Here is a 16,628-nt window from a genome sequence, read left to right as displayed (position 1 = left end):
GCACTAGCTATCCTTGCTGAAGCAATGAAATTAAGTCCCAAATTTGTCGCTTATAATGGCAATGTATATGCCAGGATGTGGGGATCTGTGTTTAGTTCTTTTAATTTAAAATTGCATAGGTTTCAGTTTATCTATGATACTATGCAGACAGATTGCAAATAAATTCAGCTTACACTGCAGGGTTATGATCTCATTCTCTTATCAGGGATTCCTGCATGTGTTACGTATTCCATCCCTGGCGGTGTTCAAGGCCAGGTTGGACAGAGCCTTGAGTGGCACGGTTTAGTGGGAGATGCTCCTCCCATGGCAGGGGAGTTGGAACTAGATGATCTTAAGGTCCTTTCCAACCCTAACTATTCTATGGTTCTGTGTATTCTGCGGGTGGTCATCTGTTCACAAAATGAATCAAGACTATCCTGACTTCTGAACTGTAGCAGCTCATTTTAAGAGAGAGGGTTCTGTAGTTGGGAACCAAAATGGTTCTTATCCTGTGTGAATCTGGCACATGGAATGATTTGTAATCGCTTCCAGCAGACAGAAGACTCATGCACTGGTTTCCACCCCCTCACGCCTCCCCGCATATACTTGGAAACTAAGGACTATGAATGATGCTGCTATATTAAAAGTAATTGAACACTTCTGACTCAGAGTTGAAACTCATGTGTAGCTAAATGAGACAGCAAAATGATGTTGCCTAAACGACAAAGTCATTTATTCAGGCACTGAAGTATTCTCACATTAGCGTATGTGGGTCTTTGAGGTGCTTAATATTATCCTTATTAAAGGAGGGAGAAATCCTTCATAATGTTTATGATTTATTTTATAACTCTTGGGCCCTCAGATTTGAAGATCTAGAAGTGTGACTAACAAAGTTATTGCCTGCAGAAACACAAAATATCAACACAATGCAGAAAAGTTACCTTTCAAAAAAAAAAATCAAGTCCAGCCAAGGCATGGTTCAGCTAGGAATTTTATCTGCATGCATGAGGAATTTATTGATTTAGGGTTATTCTAAGTTTAATTAAATTTCCATGTTCTTTTTTACTATGGCTGAAATTGTGTCTTTAAAAATCTTCCCAGGAATGATTATTTGTAATGAGAAGGGGTGAATCCAAGTCCTTTTTTGCCACACTTGTTGCCAATTTAGGACTTGCAGAAACTTCAGCTTTGGGGGTCAAACTCAACTTGGAAAAGTCAGTGCTTTTGTAGTTGTTGGATAGTTCATTGTTCTTTCTTCAGTGTCAATTCCAGTTAAATTTTCTATCTGAAAAGTATTTTATTTAATGTATAGTTCATCCCCATTCAGGGGATGGGTGGTTCAGAGATGCTGTAGGTGCCTTATTTTATATCTTTGGTATTGCTGTGTCCCATGGCCTCTGAAAATTCATGAAGTTTTGATAGTAATTTAGAACCTAGAAATAAGTAAGTTGGGGAAGATAGGCATCCTCTGGGTTGACACACTATTGTTTCAGCTTTTGGCTCTGCTCTTGGAGAAGTTTGCTAGTGGACATTAATGGAATCTCAGGCTTTTCCATCTGTTAAAAAGGGTATACACCAAGAGTTAAAAAAAAGAGGGGGGCATAATTTAACAACATAATGTTTAATGACAGTTCTGTTTGGGAATATAGAGTGGGAATGTTATTTCCAGGTAACAGTGTATTTATCTGGTTTGCTAATGCTAACTCATAGCATCAAGTAATCTGTTTTATCTCATTTGCTTTCAGAGCTCCCTCATTTGCGTTCAGATGTCTCTCTCCGAATTGTGTCTTCAGAGTGCCAATTGTTCACCTTTTCATAAATGCAGAACATAATCTCCACGGTGGCTAGAGATGAGAGGACCTCCCTCCCCTCAGTTCCCAGTTCTTGGCCCAGCAGTCTGATGTGCTGCTTGTGTGTTTGTATTGCTGGGTTTATCTGTTATTTCCGCCCTTTTGAGGGCAATCTACTTGAGCATGAGTCAATGCTCACTGCCATAAGCAAAGAAATAGTTGTGCATGTTCTTTTCCTTCTGTGGCTTAGCCGATCCCTATGCAGTCTTCAGTACTCAATTTTCTCTTAATGTCTTTATGAAAGACCTCTTTGAATGAGCTAACTTTGCTCCTGAAGCATGTGTGTGTATGGCCTTTCTTATCTTCTTCTGCAGACACAGAAATTGGAAGAACGTTTTTCCTGGGCTTTTTTTTTCAGGCCTGTCTCTTATGTTACTAAGTGTTTGTGGGATTTTAGAAGTATTTATCCTCCATAATTCTGTTAGAATATTTTGGATTATATTTGTGAAAGTGTATTCCTAGCAACAAGTGTATAAAGGAGCCTGGTTTAAATACTTCTGACTTGTCTAGTTGGCTGAATGAGATTAGTTAAATGTGCATCATTAAAAATGTATGAGTTGGGCATAATGTGAAGCCATTCATGGTGTTCCCTTCAAGTCTCAAGGGGTCATCGATGAGGGGGTTCTTTTTGTTGTTTGGGATTTATACAGCCCCTTAATATGGTTTGCACCTGCAAGCAGAGCTGCTACAGAAATAATTCATCTATTACTAGTAATGATGAGCACAAGCTTCATCAGGTGACCAAAAAATGTCACATTTGCTTCTGGATTCAGCTGATATTTTTGTTTACAATGTGGCTGATGTTACTGTGAAGTCTAGATAGTGAAGTTTCCCTAAGGCTAAGTCAGCAGTATTTTGCTTGCAAAAGGAGGGTCAGGATTTTGCACAAGTTATTTTAATAACTGGACAATCTAGCTTGAAAAGTCTCAAATCTGTAGTCCTGTTTATATGTCTCAAGCTGAGACACAGCTGCAACTATATTAACACTGTAGAAAAACAAAAGCTCCATGCACCAGGGTAAAGGTTATACATTACGACTGTGTTATCCCAGGCACTGTACAAATCCAGAATGCAAGATTGTCCCTTGATGGAACAGCATGACTTATTTTCCTTCTGATATGGGGAACCTTTTGTCTTTTTGAAGTGGATTGCTGATTCAACTATAAGACATGATCATCAGTGTTGATCATCAGAGAGTCAACTGATTCTATGGGATGACTTTAGTTCTTGTGAAGGAACAAGAGTGAATACCACCCAGAATTACGTTTAATCAGTATTATTCTGCATTCTACCCTACTTGATGGCTATACACAGCACTGTAAAAACTTGGTATTTCCATACTCAGCCTACATATACAAGTGGGTCTCAATTGCTCTTAAATTTGCTCCCCTGAAATATTCATACATAGTGGATAGAGCCCTTTTAATTCTGTGCACATTTGTTACTGTGGACAAAACCTGAAATTAATTCAGAAACTTCTGAATGAGTGCTCAAAACTCTCTGCTCTCTCTTCATTTTCAGTACTAGTGGTCACAGTCTCAAGCCCAATATAAAATTGCTAGGGAACAGAAGTAGAGTTATGTACTTTTGGATGCACTTGTAGCATTCTAGTTCAGGTAATTTTCTTCTGAAATGGCCTTCCACCATCTGTTCTTTGGCTTGCATCGCAGAGTGCTTTGTATGTGGGTTCCCTTCAGATGAACCTAAACCAGAGGAAACCTCCAGGACTCTTTGTCTGCTGGGCTGCTGCTGTATACCAGTCCACAGGGCATACTAGTACTAGCCTAAAATAATTCCTCTTGAAATAGGCATACAGTTGATGTTAGGTCCTCAGCACCAACTGTTTTCTTGGAAGGAAAATATTGGCTTGTAGTTGTCAGTATTAATATTCCATATATTGTCTAGCCTTTAACTTTCAGGTGAAGCCTTAACGTATACATGTGATCCAGAAATCCTCTGGCTTAGCGTGTGCCCAAAAGACTGTGGCTTTCTTATGCACGTGTTAGTAGAAAAGCTGTGATTTGCAGCAGTTTTTGATCTGGAGAACCTACTGAAAGAGTTCTTCTACGTGTATGTTGAAGGGCATGTGTGTCTGTAGCAATTTCTATTTATTTAATGTGATACTTTAAAATACGCATGAAATATGGCTTTATTTTTTCTGGCAAATTGGGTGAATTGAATTTAGTAAGACATATAGAACCTGATTTGCGATATTCTTTTTTTTGGGTTTTTTTTTAGAAGAATGGTTCTTTAAATTTGATTGAAAACCAAATCTCATGATGTGGAGAAAGCAGTCAATCAATTTTAAATTATCATAGATTCGTAGAATGGTTTGGGTTGGAAGGAACCTTCAAGATCATCCAGTTCCAACCCCCTGCCATGGGCAGAGACACCTTCCACTAGACCAGGTTGCTCCAAGCCCCATCCAACCGGACCTTGAACACTTCCAGGGATGGGGCAGCCACAGCTTCTCTGGGCACCCTGTGCCAGTGCCTCAGCACACTCATAGTGAAAAACTTACTATCTGATATTATTTTTATTAACCTTAGATGACACAATATGGAATTGTAGAGTGCTCTGATAAAATATCTCCCATAGGATTATGTCTTGATTTCAAATGAGAAATGAGTAGTAATAAACAGAATATGATGTTGAAAGACATAAGTTGAAGTACAGACACTCTGTAGAGTTCTTCTGCTATTTAACCATTGTTTTCAAGAAGAAAATCCAAATAGGTTGTCTCTGTAAAGAGCTCACTAAAATAGCCTAGTGAGCTCGGGAAAAAATAGGTTGTGCTTAGGCAAGAAACAAGAAATGAAAAGTAATTGTGATCTCAGTACGGTTTCCTTACTCAGATGGAGTGGGAAAATTTCAGTGTTTCTGTTTTGAAGATTAAAGTAGACGTGCAAGAATGATGATGATGTGGAACAGGTCAGTTTGCATACCGCATACCAGTTTTCATAAGAAGGTTAAGGAGAAAGGCAATTGAAACTGATAGGTGACAGTTTTAAAAATGAAAAAAGGAAATAAATTCTGATGGAACTGTTCAGTGTAGCTCTATACTGTAAGATCTTTTTTCTGTCACTGCTATGAAACCATACTTAGGACAAGCCTCACTTTCACTTCGGATGCTGTTTTAGACCTTAAAGGATCCCTACCATCTCATTCTTGATCTTTTCCTTTTTCAAACATTTGTTTCAGCTTTTCATCCTGTTGGTCCATTTCTGCTAAAACTTTCATTAGGCTCAGATGTATGTGACTTGTCTTTGCTTTCAGTGATTCCTTCCAGGTCTTTCATAACTCCTTACTAACTAATCATGAAAAATCTTATGATTTTTCCAATCCTGCCCACTTGGAACTTCAACCAGGCATTTTTAGGGCTTTTTTTTTCTATAATATCACATATACACGATGCTCGGATATTGCTGACCAGAGGACTAGGAAGCCTGCTTTGTGAGGAAAGGCTAAGAGAGCTGGGTTTGATCAGCCTTGAGAAAGGAAGTCTCAGGGGAGACCTTGTCACCATGTTCCAGTATTTAAAGAGTGACTACAAAGAAGATGAAGATTCCTTTTTTTTCCAGGGAGTCCCATGGAAATGCCAAGGGGTGATTGGCACAAGTTACTCCTTAGGAGACTCTGGTTGGATACAAGAGAAAACATTTTCACAATGAGAACAATCAGCCATTGGAATAATCTCCCCAGGGAAGTGGTGGATTCCCAAGCACTGGACACTTTAATGATTCAGCTGGACAGGGTGCTGGGACATCTAGTCTGGGCCATACTTTGCCTAGAAAGGTTGCACCAGATGATCCTTGAGGTTCCTTATGATGTGATATTCTGTGATTGAAATATACGAATAAAAGTTCCTCTAAACATACACAAAAATGTTAACTTCAAATTTCTTTCTTTTCCTGTGGTTTATGAAAAAGCTTGACAGTGATTAAGTTGCTGGTGTGCGAAACAGTTGATTATCATGATAAACTGCATTTGATTAACTTGCTGCCTTGTACTACCCTGTCCGTGGCTGTTGACTGGTATATTGTTGGTTTGTAACATCATTGCTGGGATGTGTTTGTGTCCTGGTTCTGGATCTTAGTTTGTGAGCACTGGTGAGGGGGCTACTATAAAAGCAAGATAAAAAGTGGGAAATTAATTTAACAGAACTTGGGAAAGAATGTTCTGATAAGAGATCTCACCCTTTCTGTATCAACATCTAACCCTACTGCCAGCTCACAGGGGTGAAGGGTGGGTTACTCCACAAAGGTTGTTCTGTTACCACCTGATCTGGAATGCCCCACACTTACCAGTTACAGTGCTGGCAAAAAGAGTAAGGAAAGAAGCTGGGTGGCTTGAGTCTGATCTGGAGCCACTTCTGCTTTTAGGTGTCTGAATGCACAGTTTTGATGCAAAGAATTTGATATATTTTCTCCACATGTCTTGATTTTGAAGTTCACTAAGGGTGTGGTAGTCTGCAGCCCAAACTGACCACAGTTCAGCGTATGTATCTGATACAGTTTTAGGCAACCTAGTTAAAGGATCAATAGCAAACGATGTGCAGCATCACAGAACCATGGTAAAAGCTGCAGTATCTGTCAGTGAAACGGACTTGAGCAGAACAGTCTCTTACATTGAGCTATGTGCTGCTGCTAGGTTTGTATCAATAAATATTTTAATTCCACCTGTTAATCTGATTTAGGAAAAAATGTCATCTCTAGGCCTGCAACAATTAAAAGTAATTTATGGGTCACAAAATAAAACATTAGAGCTCTGGGGCCCCCAACACAAGAGGGATGTGGACCTGCTTGAGCTAGTCCAGAGGAGGCCACAGAGATCCTCAGGGCTGGAGCACCTCTGCTATGGGGACAGGCTGAGAGTGCTGGGCTTGTTCAGTCTGAAAAACAGAAGGCTCCAGGGAGACTTTGGAGCAGCTTCCAGTGCTTAAAGAGCCCAACAAGAAACCTGGAGAGGGACTTTTGGCAAGGACTTGCAGGTATAGGACAAGGGGGAATGGCTTTAAACTGAAAGAGCAGAGCTTTAGATTAGATACTAGGAAGAAGTTCTTTACCGTGAGGGTGGTGAGGCACTGGTACAGGTTGCTCAGAAAAGCTGTGGTTGCTTCATCCTTGAAAGTGTTCAAGGCCAGGTTGGACGGAGCTTGGAGCAACCTGGTCTAGGGGAGGGTGTCCCTGCTCATTGCAGGGGGCAGGGACTGAATGGTCGTGAAGGTCCCTTCCAGCCCCCAAACCATTCTGTGAGTCTGTGCTTCTGAGAAAAATAGTGAAGTCCAGGATAAAGATCCACCTTTATAATTCCTGAATTTGTAGGTATTTTATTTCTATCATAAAAAAATAAAATGGCAAAGAATAAACAGACCACTGAGTCAGCAGGTGTAAAACATCTCCCCTTTCTAAATCTGTTTCTTTCAGTTGAATACTGTTACCTTCATGGAGGAGCAGCTCTGAGGACAGATGGTACAAAGGTTTGTCTAGTGCAAAGTCCTATTTTCAAGGGAAATTTTCATGTTCTGTTCTTTGAAGGGCAATTGACTTCCAAATCACACGCATACATGCCTCTGATCTTTCTGAAGATGAGTCACAGTTCAACTTGTATATCTAAGCACTGGGATCACATTTGCAGTATGTTGATCACTCCTGATGATAGGACTATGATGATCTCATGTGTGGGGTTATGAAGCGTGCATTACTAAAAAGGAGGAGTTAGAGCTATTAAAAACAGAATGCTAAGGGTTTTGCTGGTTGTTTCTTTGAGGGTTTTTTATTAGTACTCTGCTGTAGGTTTTGCAGTATAACAAACATTACCTTGAGCTTAGTGGCGCTGAATGCTGGGTTAATTTACACTCAGAGCGGACCTTTCAGTGTCAGGCAATCTTTTTTGCCAACATAAGCACTCAGCTGAAACAACAGCTATGACTCAGTTGCCAGTGAACGCTGCTTGAATTGATTTAGTCCGAGTTCAGATTTAGCACATAATCATGTTCAATTTGATCCGCTGTGCTGCCTAGAGATAAAAGGGTTGAAAAAAATAGATTTAGCTTATGTCAGTCTTTGTGGTGATGTCATTGCCATGAGAGATGGAATAGCGCTGTTACTATGCTGTGCCTGCTCAGTTGGTGGGTGTACGGGGGAAAAGCAAGGAGCAACTCAGTTAAGTGCAAAGAGCTTGTGTCGGAAGCTTGCAGTTCTTGTCAGCATTGAAACAGGATCTTGGACTGTTCAACTGCAATACTGAATTGAAGATTTGTTTTTTTTCCTTCTAATCATTTGTAACTCTGAGGTTGCCTAACTCTGTGTACAACAGAGGGGGATGCCAGCCCGTAGCATGGACTGTGATGTCTCCACTCTGGTTGCCTGTGGGGTTGATGTGGAGGTTTTTGCCAACCAAGAGGTTAAGGTATGCACCTACAATTCTTTTGTTACGGATGCTTCTTAGAAAAGCCTTTGGGAGCAATAGGCATTTATATGTAGCAATTCAGACTAAGGAGGCAGATGTGATTCTGCTGCAGTAGTAAAAGTCATGCAGTTAAAAAAACCTGTTAATTAGGGGAGAGGAATATGGGAGAGAAATGTGGCTGCTTTTTACTGTGTTTTCATAAGCTGAAAGAATAGGCTGGTGTTTACTCTTTAATGATATAAGAAATGGGTTATGTAACTGACATCTGTGCATATGCATGTTTCATACTCATAACAAACCATTCATTGTTACTTTTGGTGAGATATTTTTAGCCCAGTGTCAGCCTTGCCACTGATGTTATTTATCGATGTTGATAATCCTCACGTATTTTTACTCAGTTGAACAGAAGCTGTTTCTTTCCTTTGGATCCAGATCATGTGTACAAGTATAATTTTTTTTTTGTGAAGGGTTAAAAGTTTGGAGCTAGTATTTTGGTGAATCTGCAATATAACAGAATACAGAAAGTTGTGCATCTTGCATATCTTATGAATACCTGAGAAGTAATGCTTAAATCAAAGGCTTGATATGGTGGGTTCTTAATTGTCTCTTAATTAGACAATTGCTATAGAAAAGTCATTGTGTGTAATTGCTTACTGTTGAAATCAATTATCTTCTTTTATTCTCATATTGCTTCAAGAAAATCACTGCAAATTAAGTTTGAAAGAGGAATATTTAAGTATGCTTTTCACAGATCATGTGAAAGAGCTCATAGGCATAATACAGTGATATCCAGCAGTTTATTTAAAGGACAAAGATACAGGCAATGCTAGTTCCTAATCTGATTGCTCTTAGTATTGAAAAAATGGAACAGTGAAGAAAAGGATTTAATTGGAGGTCAAATTTTGAATCCCTGTGCTGTTTAATTCTGAGTCAAACATTGAAGCTAATGGAAGTATCTGGAAATAAAACCACTTTTATTTGCAAGAGATCATTATGGGGTTTATTTCCCTGTTAATTTGTTACCAGGTGCTTTCATGTGTACTTTGTGCAGATGCTTTTGTGTTGCCAGCAAGAGATTCTTCTTAATTTAAAAAGCTTTTTCTTAACAGTTTAAAACTGGATTTAGAGGAATGGTTCAGGTGAGCAGCCTTGCCTGCAGTGGGACATGTTTTCTGTAGTGTTTTGAAGTAGTAAAATGTTTGTCTGCTTATTCCTTTTTTTTTCCCCTTTTTTTTTTTTAATATATATACATATTTTCATTGAGGAGTTACCTGTGCTGAGATGAGTTTGTACCTGGAGCGACTGTCTTTTAGTGATATTTCGACGTTCAGTGTAAGACTGTGCCAGATGTTCGAGTTGTAGTGATCTCTTGTATCCTTATTCATGACAGTAGCAATGAAAAAGCAAAGTTTTGGTTTCCATGAAATCAACAGAAAGCCTTCCATTGACTTTGGTTAGACTTAGATGAGCCTGATTTAAGCTGCAGCATTTGGAAAGTGTGGCCCAGGAACACAGGTAAAAGAGAACAAAAGGGTTACAGAGACATTACAGAAATTGTAATCCTTTTCATTACTTGTAGTTAAAACTGCCTTTATATTTGTCTTTTGTTTACTGATGTCTGAATTAAAATGTTGAGTGCAAAGACTTTGGGTACATTTCCAATGGGGACTGCACTGCAGACTGCACTGCAGCTTAGACGCAAAGTCTATTTTGAAGTTGTTTGGCTTAGATGCTAGAAGCAGCCTGTCCTTGGTGACCCACAGCTCACTGCAGACTAATTTTCACTTAGTTGTACCCAAACTTGGCTGCAGGAGGCTGCGTGCAGTGCTGCCGCAGCGCACTTCCTGCCCGTGCTCGAGCCTCGCCAGCCCTGCTCTCTGCCCCAGTTGCTACACAGCAGGCTGTAGTGTAGCATCCCCTTTGTCAAAGTTTCAGCACTGCTGATAATCCAAAGGTGGAGACATCTGCTGCTCTTTACTCACTCCTAGGAGAACTGCAGCGAAATACAGTGGTTTTATTTGACTGCAAAAGGGGTTCACTTCAAGGTGTTGGGTTTTTGTTGACAGAATGGTCACTGTCAATATGATAATGTTTGTGTTGACTTTGGCAGGATAAAGAGAACAGCAAGGTTTAAGTCCAAAAAGGGAGGAGGCTATTTCTGAGAAGAGATTAATGTGGAAACTGAAGTAAAAGAGCAAAAGCAAGCACAGCAATCCTGCCATCTCCCCTTCCCCTGTTCTCCCATGAGGCTTGGGCAATGTAACCTAGTGTGAGGCATCCCTGCCCATGGCAGGGGGGGTTGGAACTAAATGATCTTGAGGTCCTTTCCAGCCCAAACAGTTCTATGACTCTATGAGTAGTGCCCAGCCCTTTTGCAGGCCAACTGGGAGGCACAAGTACTACTGAAAACTGAAATCTAGGCTATTGTCCTTCCAGTTGTCTTCTGCTATACAGCTCTTCATGCAGGGGAAAGTTGTTTTTGTAGAGAGCCTTCTGGCAGTGCGAAGGAAATGTTCCTTCAGTGGTAGAACATATGTATTAAAGATTTCATGATACGTGTGTTGCTTGGTGAGATTTCCTAAAATGAGCTATTAGCACTGTAGAAGTACTTCTCTAATGTGAGCAAGGATTGTGGTTTAGATTTGCCTGCAGCATAGATGGCTTTCATTTCAATGTAGGTTTAGAACTGATGTGGGGCTCCACAGAAAGATGCTGGCTGTACTGAGTCCTGCTTGTGGTGAGTGGCTGGAGAGGAGCTGTGCCATTTGCCAGACCTGTGCTGGAAGAGCAGGGTTTGTGTTGGGGCTGTGGAGCAGGAGCTCTCACAGCAGGTGGCAATGGTCACTCCTTGTATTTGCTGCTCCTCAAGAGAAGTGCTGGAGGATTCTCACACAGAAAAGGAACACCTGCTGCTTGGCACAGGGCTTGAGACCGAGTTGAGTGGCTTGTCTTATTAATGCTTTTCCACCTGTGGAAGTGACCTTATTCTGTAGGCTCTTAGCATCTGGCATACAGCTCAGAAATACTCTTTTTTCCATTTGGCCTGCGAGTGATTACTTAGTACTGAAGGCAAAGCTTTTTAGTTTCAGCATTGTGAATGGCTCATCCTTTCAGCAAACACACGCTTGTTTGGATGCCCTGAAACTGGCAGCTGGCCTGCAGCACTGACACCGTTGGTTTACCATCCGTGAATTCATCCAGCAGGCCTTCTGGTTTTGATCAGCTGCTGCTTGGAATTGTCTTTTATAATCTCAAAATAGGGTCAGGCTAATCAACATGCTGCTAACTATATCGGGTTTGTGTATCGGGAGCAGCAGAGGTGAGAAGGCAACCATAGAACTCACAAAGTGCAGTTCTGCTTTGACGTTCACCTGGATAATTACAATTCTTCTGTCAGTGCCTCTAGGTGATAATTTTATGTAATGATCTTTGTTACATAAGCAATCAATTAATGAATTCCTTGTTTCTAATAGAGAAATTACAGACATCACTGAAACTGTGGAAGAGAATTTAAACTTACACTTCTTAATCTAAGTAAGATAGTCATATATTATTCATAATTCATGTTCTCTCTTCAGTTCATATGCACTGTTCCTCTTGGCATTAAGGTATGACTGGGGCTACAAGGCACTATTGTAACAGAGAAGAAATATTTATGATCCAGACCGATTGAATTTGTATCTGAAGAGAATAATGTAAAGTAATGTGGATAGGACCATTATCTTAATGCAGGGGAAAAACAATGTGGACATGAGCCAGGCATCAAAAGGGAATAGGAGAACTAGTTTCACTGTGTTGACTGTATTGCTTTGGAGGATTAATTCCAGTTGGAGTGGGATGTCTGTCAATCTGTAAACTCATTATTCAGTTCAGACGCTCTAGTGAGCACACTGATAATGTTAGTTGTTCAGGATGGATGGTTCGGGGATCAGTCATTGCCCAGCAGTTGCCTTTGAGAGTTTTAGCAGGCTGATATTGTATCTAAACCTCTGAGTCTAGAGGGCAAAAACATGTGAAGTTCTTGTGGGTTTTGCTCTCCACTTACAAAACCCTCCAATTTGTGAAAGTGGCTCATTCACAAAGATGTTCTGAGGTTTAAAGTTCAAGTGCTCCAAGATTAGAGTCAAGCTGATGACACCCAGCTGTGTGGTTCGGTTGATACGCTGGAGGGAAGGAATGCCATCCAGAGGGACTTTGACACGCTGGTGAGGTGGGCTGATGCCAACCTCATGAAGTTTAACCATGACAAGTGCAAGGTCCTACACCTGGGTCAGAGCAATCGCAGGCACAGCTACAGGTTGGGCAGAGAAGAGCAGCCCTGTGGAGAAGGACTTGGGGGTGCTGGTCCATGAGAAAATGAACATGAGCCAGCTTCAGTGTGTGCTTGCAGCCCAGAAAGCCATCTGTATCCTGGGCTGCATCAAAAGGCACGTGACCAGCAGGTCGAAGGAGGTGATCCTGCCCCTTTACTCTGCTCTCTTGAGACCTCACGTGGAGTATTGTGTGCAGTTCTGGTGTCCTCAGCATAAAAAGGACATGGAACTGTTGGAACAAGTCCAGAGGAGGGCCACGAGTATGGTCAGGGGACTGGAGCACCTCCTGTATGAAGATAGGCTAAGAAAGTTGGGGCTGTTCAGCCTGGAGAAGAGAAGGCTGTGTGGAGACCTCATAGAACCCTTCCAGTATCTGAAGGGGACCTATAGGGATGGTGGGGATGGACTCTTCATTAGGGACTGTAGTGACAGGACAAGGGGTAATGGGTTAAAACTTAAACAGGGGAAGTTTAGATTGGATATAAGGAGGAAATTCTTTCCTGTTAAGGTGGTGAGGCACTGGAATAGGTTGCCCAGGGAGGTTGTGAATGCTCCATCCCTGGAGGTGTTCAAGGCCAGGTTGGACAAGGCCTTGGGTGAGATGGTTTAGAGCGAGGTGTCCCTGCCCATGGCAGGGGGGTTGGAACTTGATGATCTTAAGGTCCTTTTCAACCCTAACTATTCTATGATTCTAAGTGAAGCAAGCTGGAGGAGTGTTGCTGCCCCTCTGGATGCTGCCAGCTGCCCAGTGGCAAACATCATGACTTCTTGTGAAAGTTTCAGGGTTTCTTTTCTTCAAAATCTTCTCCTTAGTCATATGAGCTTGATTTGTGGGAAGACAGTTGCTCAGTCATAAGACTCCATAGACTGGGAGCATAAGGAGGAAATCAAACAGCAGCATGACTACAAAAAATACCCTGATGGCTTGAAAGGATTGCTTTTAAACTTCTGTTAGTATTTCCTGCTCTTGATAATTCTTTCTATTTGCAAATAATGTTGCATCTGTGAAATCTTCAAGATCCAGTAGTTCTGCTTGAGAAATACATATGTCTTTTGATCTCTGCTTGCTGTCTGTCTTCATTTAGAGTAAGTAACAAAGATGAAGAATGAAAACATTTAGCTTTCTTGCTCATTTACTCCACCTGTAATAATGCTTTTAAAATAGGATTGTTTGGTTTGGAGAGCAAAATGCAACCTCTTTTTCTAGCTTTCAAAAAGCTGTAATGTTGGTATAACTGATGTATAATAAGGGTGTTAGAAAGATAAAAGATATCACCTTTAAGAGGTTTGTAATATCTCTATTTTTATATATATATATCATAGTAGTTGCTATGTTCTAAATATGAAAAAATTTGCAAAGCAACAGAAATATTTAGGACCTAAATAAGCAGGTACCTGTCCAGAGACCTTCTGCTTTCAGTGTCATGGTAGCCCTGTTCACTCTGTTCTTCAAAGCTTCCCAGATGTAGTGCTGTTTCCAGCACATAGATCCTGCTGCACGGCTTCAGTGTCAGTGCCCAGAGACTCTGAGCCAGCAAACCTGGGGCTCATGCACTCAGTGCTGCTGCAGACTGAAGCACTACTGGAAACCGGTGTTAACAGGAATAAATTGGCCTTTGTCTTTCTAACAGCCCCATGTGAAGGCAAGTGAGCTCCTTAAAAGATCTCCAAAGAAGAAGTAATACAGTTGTAAGACTTCTAAGTGTCATGGTGTGCCTTTAGGCTTACCTTCAGTTATTTGTATTTGCCTTTTTAACCTTCAATGATTTTGGTTTTTTAACCTTCAGTTACTGGTATTTGCCTTTTTTTTTTTTTTTTTTTTTTTACCTCCAGTGATTTGTGTTTGCTTTTTTCTTGACTCAGAAGGGAACGCTGCTGTTTCACTGGAGGTCAGTTGCAGCTGCAGGTGCTTACACACCTGTGAATATGGCACACTTTCTGTTTCTCATTCTTCACCCTTTTAATACTAACAGAGTGAACAGCAGAACAAGTCAGAGGTTTTTATGTTCTGTTTGTCCTCCTTTCTGTTGGAAGCCACATGAAGATATTTCCTTTTCATAAGGATAACAAGACAATCAGCAATTTGTCATCAAATGAAAATAAGTAACAGCTAGAATGCATTGCTAGAATATGCAGCATTAATCCAAGGCAGTTAATAAGGTAAGAGGGAGCTTGCAATTATGCTGATAAATGGCCCAACCTATGTACGGAGCAATAAAGAGATGACGATTTTCTTCAGCAGATTTGAGGAATTAATCAGTATAGCTATAGACTGAGGTACTTTTAATACACATGCAAGTGTGATACTGAGGTTTTTTGGCAATTATTTTTTTTAGAATTCCCAGAAGAGCCTATAGAGGTGAAATACCCAAATTCTTTGTGGTTTTCTTAAAAAAAGCATTTCAGAGACATGTTGTTTTCATGTCTCTAGTAGCTAGCCTCATTCATCTCTGCAGGTAATGTGTATGTGCAGTGTTTTGTCTCAAGCTTTTCTGGTACCATTGGTTCTTTCATAGCGCGATCTAAGCTTTGATACCGAGAGAAGTTTCAAGTTTTAGGGCAGAGGTCTGCACCAACCTTATTATGTGTACCTCTTTAATGCATTATTTTGCACATAGACTAATGGCTGTGCTTTGTGATTGGACAGTTCTTTAATATTTTCTAAGAGTGATTCTGCCAAAGGCACTAAATAATCTACTTAGTTTTGACCATTCATGTGCTAAACAACATATTTGCTTTGGAAGATATTACCTGATCATATGCTAGAATGCAAACAACCATGACAGTGTGATCTTGAGCAGTGAATTCTTCCTTGGTGAAGAGATGCTGAATAAGAAGAGTACCATAGTTTATCAAACCTTTGACTAACACACAAGCTGCTGATGGCCAGAAACTTGCTAAGCTCAGCCTCTAGTCAGTGCTTAGTTGATGCAGGATTCTGTGTTTTCCTTCCACATATTTATAGTGGTGCCAGGACTCTGTGCATAGACTTCTGAATGCTTCCCCATTGACATGGCTGTCAATGTGCACCCTCTTCTAAATGCCAACTGAATTCAAATTTCTCCATGGGAGATTTCTGAGTCTCTACTGTCTAACCCTCCTTAAAGTAACTGTTTTTATTGACTTCTTAGTGTTGAGTCTTGACTCTTCTTTGGTGTAGATCATAGATTTGAGCCTCAGTTGCTGCTTCTAATACTTGAAGCAGAGTTGGAAGCAGATGATCTTAAGGTCCTTTCCAACCCTAACTATTCTATGATTCTGTGACAGCTTAGCTGCCCTCAGTATAGGATATTATATATGCAGGGTTTTTTTCAGGCCAAGCACAAACTTCTCCCTTTTTTTTCCTCACTGACAGTGGTTCTAAAATGCACATGAAGCCATTGAGTTTGTTTCCAGCCTATGCTTTCCCTCTATAATTCAGGCTGATTTCTGCTTTGTTCATGTTAATTCCTGAAAGCACAAGTCATCTTCTCACAGCATCAGTGTTCTTGTGATGCATTTAACTGCCCCCATTTGGAATCTGTTGGTGCTGAATCAAGGAGAAGCCCTTGGTTGTTGCAGCTCTGAAGGAGTCAACAGCCTCATTGTCCTTTTGGGACCTTTGCACAGCACATTGCAGAGCTGGGGGGCGTGCAGCAGCATCTCTATGGCAGTCTGTTCTGTACTCCCAGAGTTGCTGAAAAACTTCAAAGTGGTGTTGTACACAGAAAGTTCCAAGTGTTCTCATTTGCAGACGGAGAACTAAGGAACCAGGAAATAAGTTTTGTGATTAGGAAAGTGGATCAGAATGTATCAGGTTCTGTAGTTGTTCAGCCTCAAATGCTGTTTGAGCTGTAGACATTAGCCAGACAACAAGGAGCTTTGCTTAGTTCCTGTCTGTTTTGGGAAGGGAAGAGAGGGGTTGAAACTAGTCCAACCTTGCTGCCTTTCAGAATCTGCCTGAGGTTGTGACAGCATCTGGATGGAGAGATGGACTTTATCTTGCAGCATGGCTTCACATTTGGCAGAGAAATGTACTGCAGCATGAAAAATCCTCCAGTTTTGCAGCACCAGATAGTCCTATCTGTTGAAATAA

The 16,628-nt window shown here is 40.8% G+C and overlaps 2 protein-coding genes across 3 annotated transcripts in view; both read left to right on the top strand.

Annotated features, from left to right (window-relative positions):
* RCAN2 (regulator of calcineurin 2) overlaps window positions 1-16,628 on the top strand; it is a 67,912-nt gene that overhangs the window by 20,681 nt on the left and 30,603 nt on the right. Inside the window, exon 1 of one of the 2 annotated variants that reach the window (XM_061372289.1) lies at window positions 7,807-8,240. The exons of the other annotated variant lie outside the window; for it this stretch is intronic. Coding sequence (XP_061228273.1) covers window positions 8,154-8,240 — 87 coding nt within the window. The 5' untranslated portion in view covers window positions 7,807-8,153. Of the gene's footprint in view, window positions 1-7,806; window positions 8,241-16,628 lie in introns of those variants that run through there. 2 annotated transcript variants of the gene reach the window in all.
* The window catches only part of LOC133222521 (24-hydroxycholesterol 7-alpha-hydroxylase), a 104,048-nt gene that overhangs the window by 69,879 nt on the left and 17,541 nt on the right, over window positions 1-16,628 (top strand). The gene's annotated exons all lie outside the window — the stretch shown is intronic.

This window comes from Neopsephotus bourkii, unplaced genomic scaffold (genome assembly GCF_033783945.1).
Source record: "Neopsephotus bourkii isolate Nb327-2 ecotype Australia unplaced genomic scaffold, CSIRO-AGI_Nbou_v1 NB_1600, whole genome shotgun sequence".
In the NCBI taxonomy this organism is placed as follows: domain Eukaryota; kingdom Metazoa; phylum Chordata; class Aves; order Psittaciformes; family Psittacidae; genus Neopsephotus; species Neopsephotus bourkii.
The sequence above is the reverse complement of the archived record's forward strand: the minus strand, read 5'-3'. Positions and strand labels throughout refer to the sequence as shown.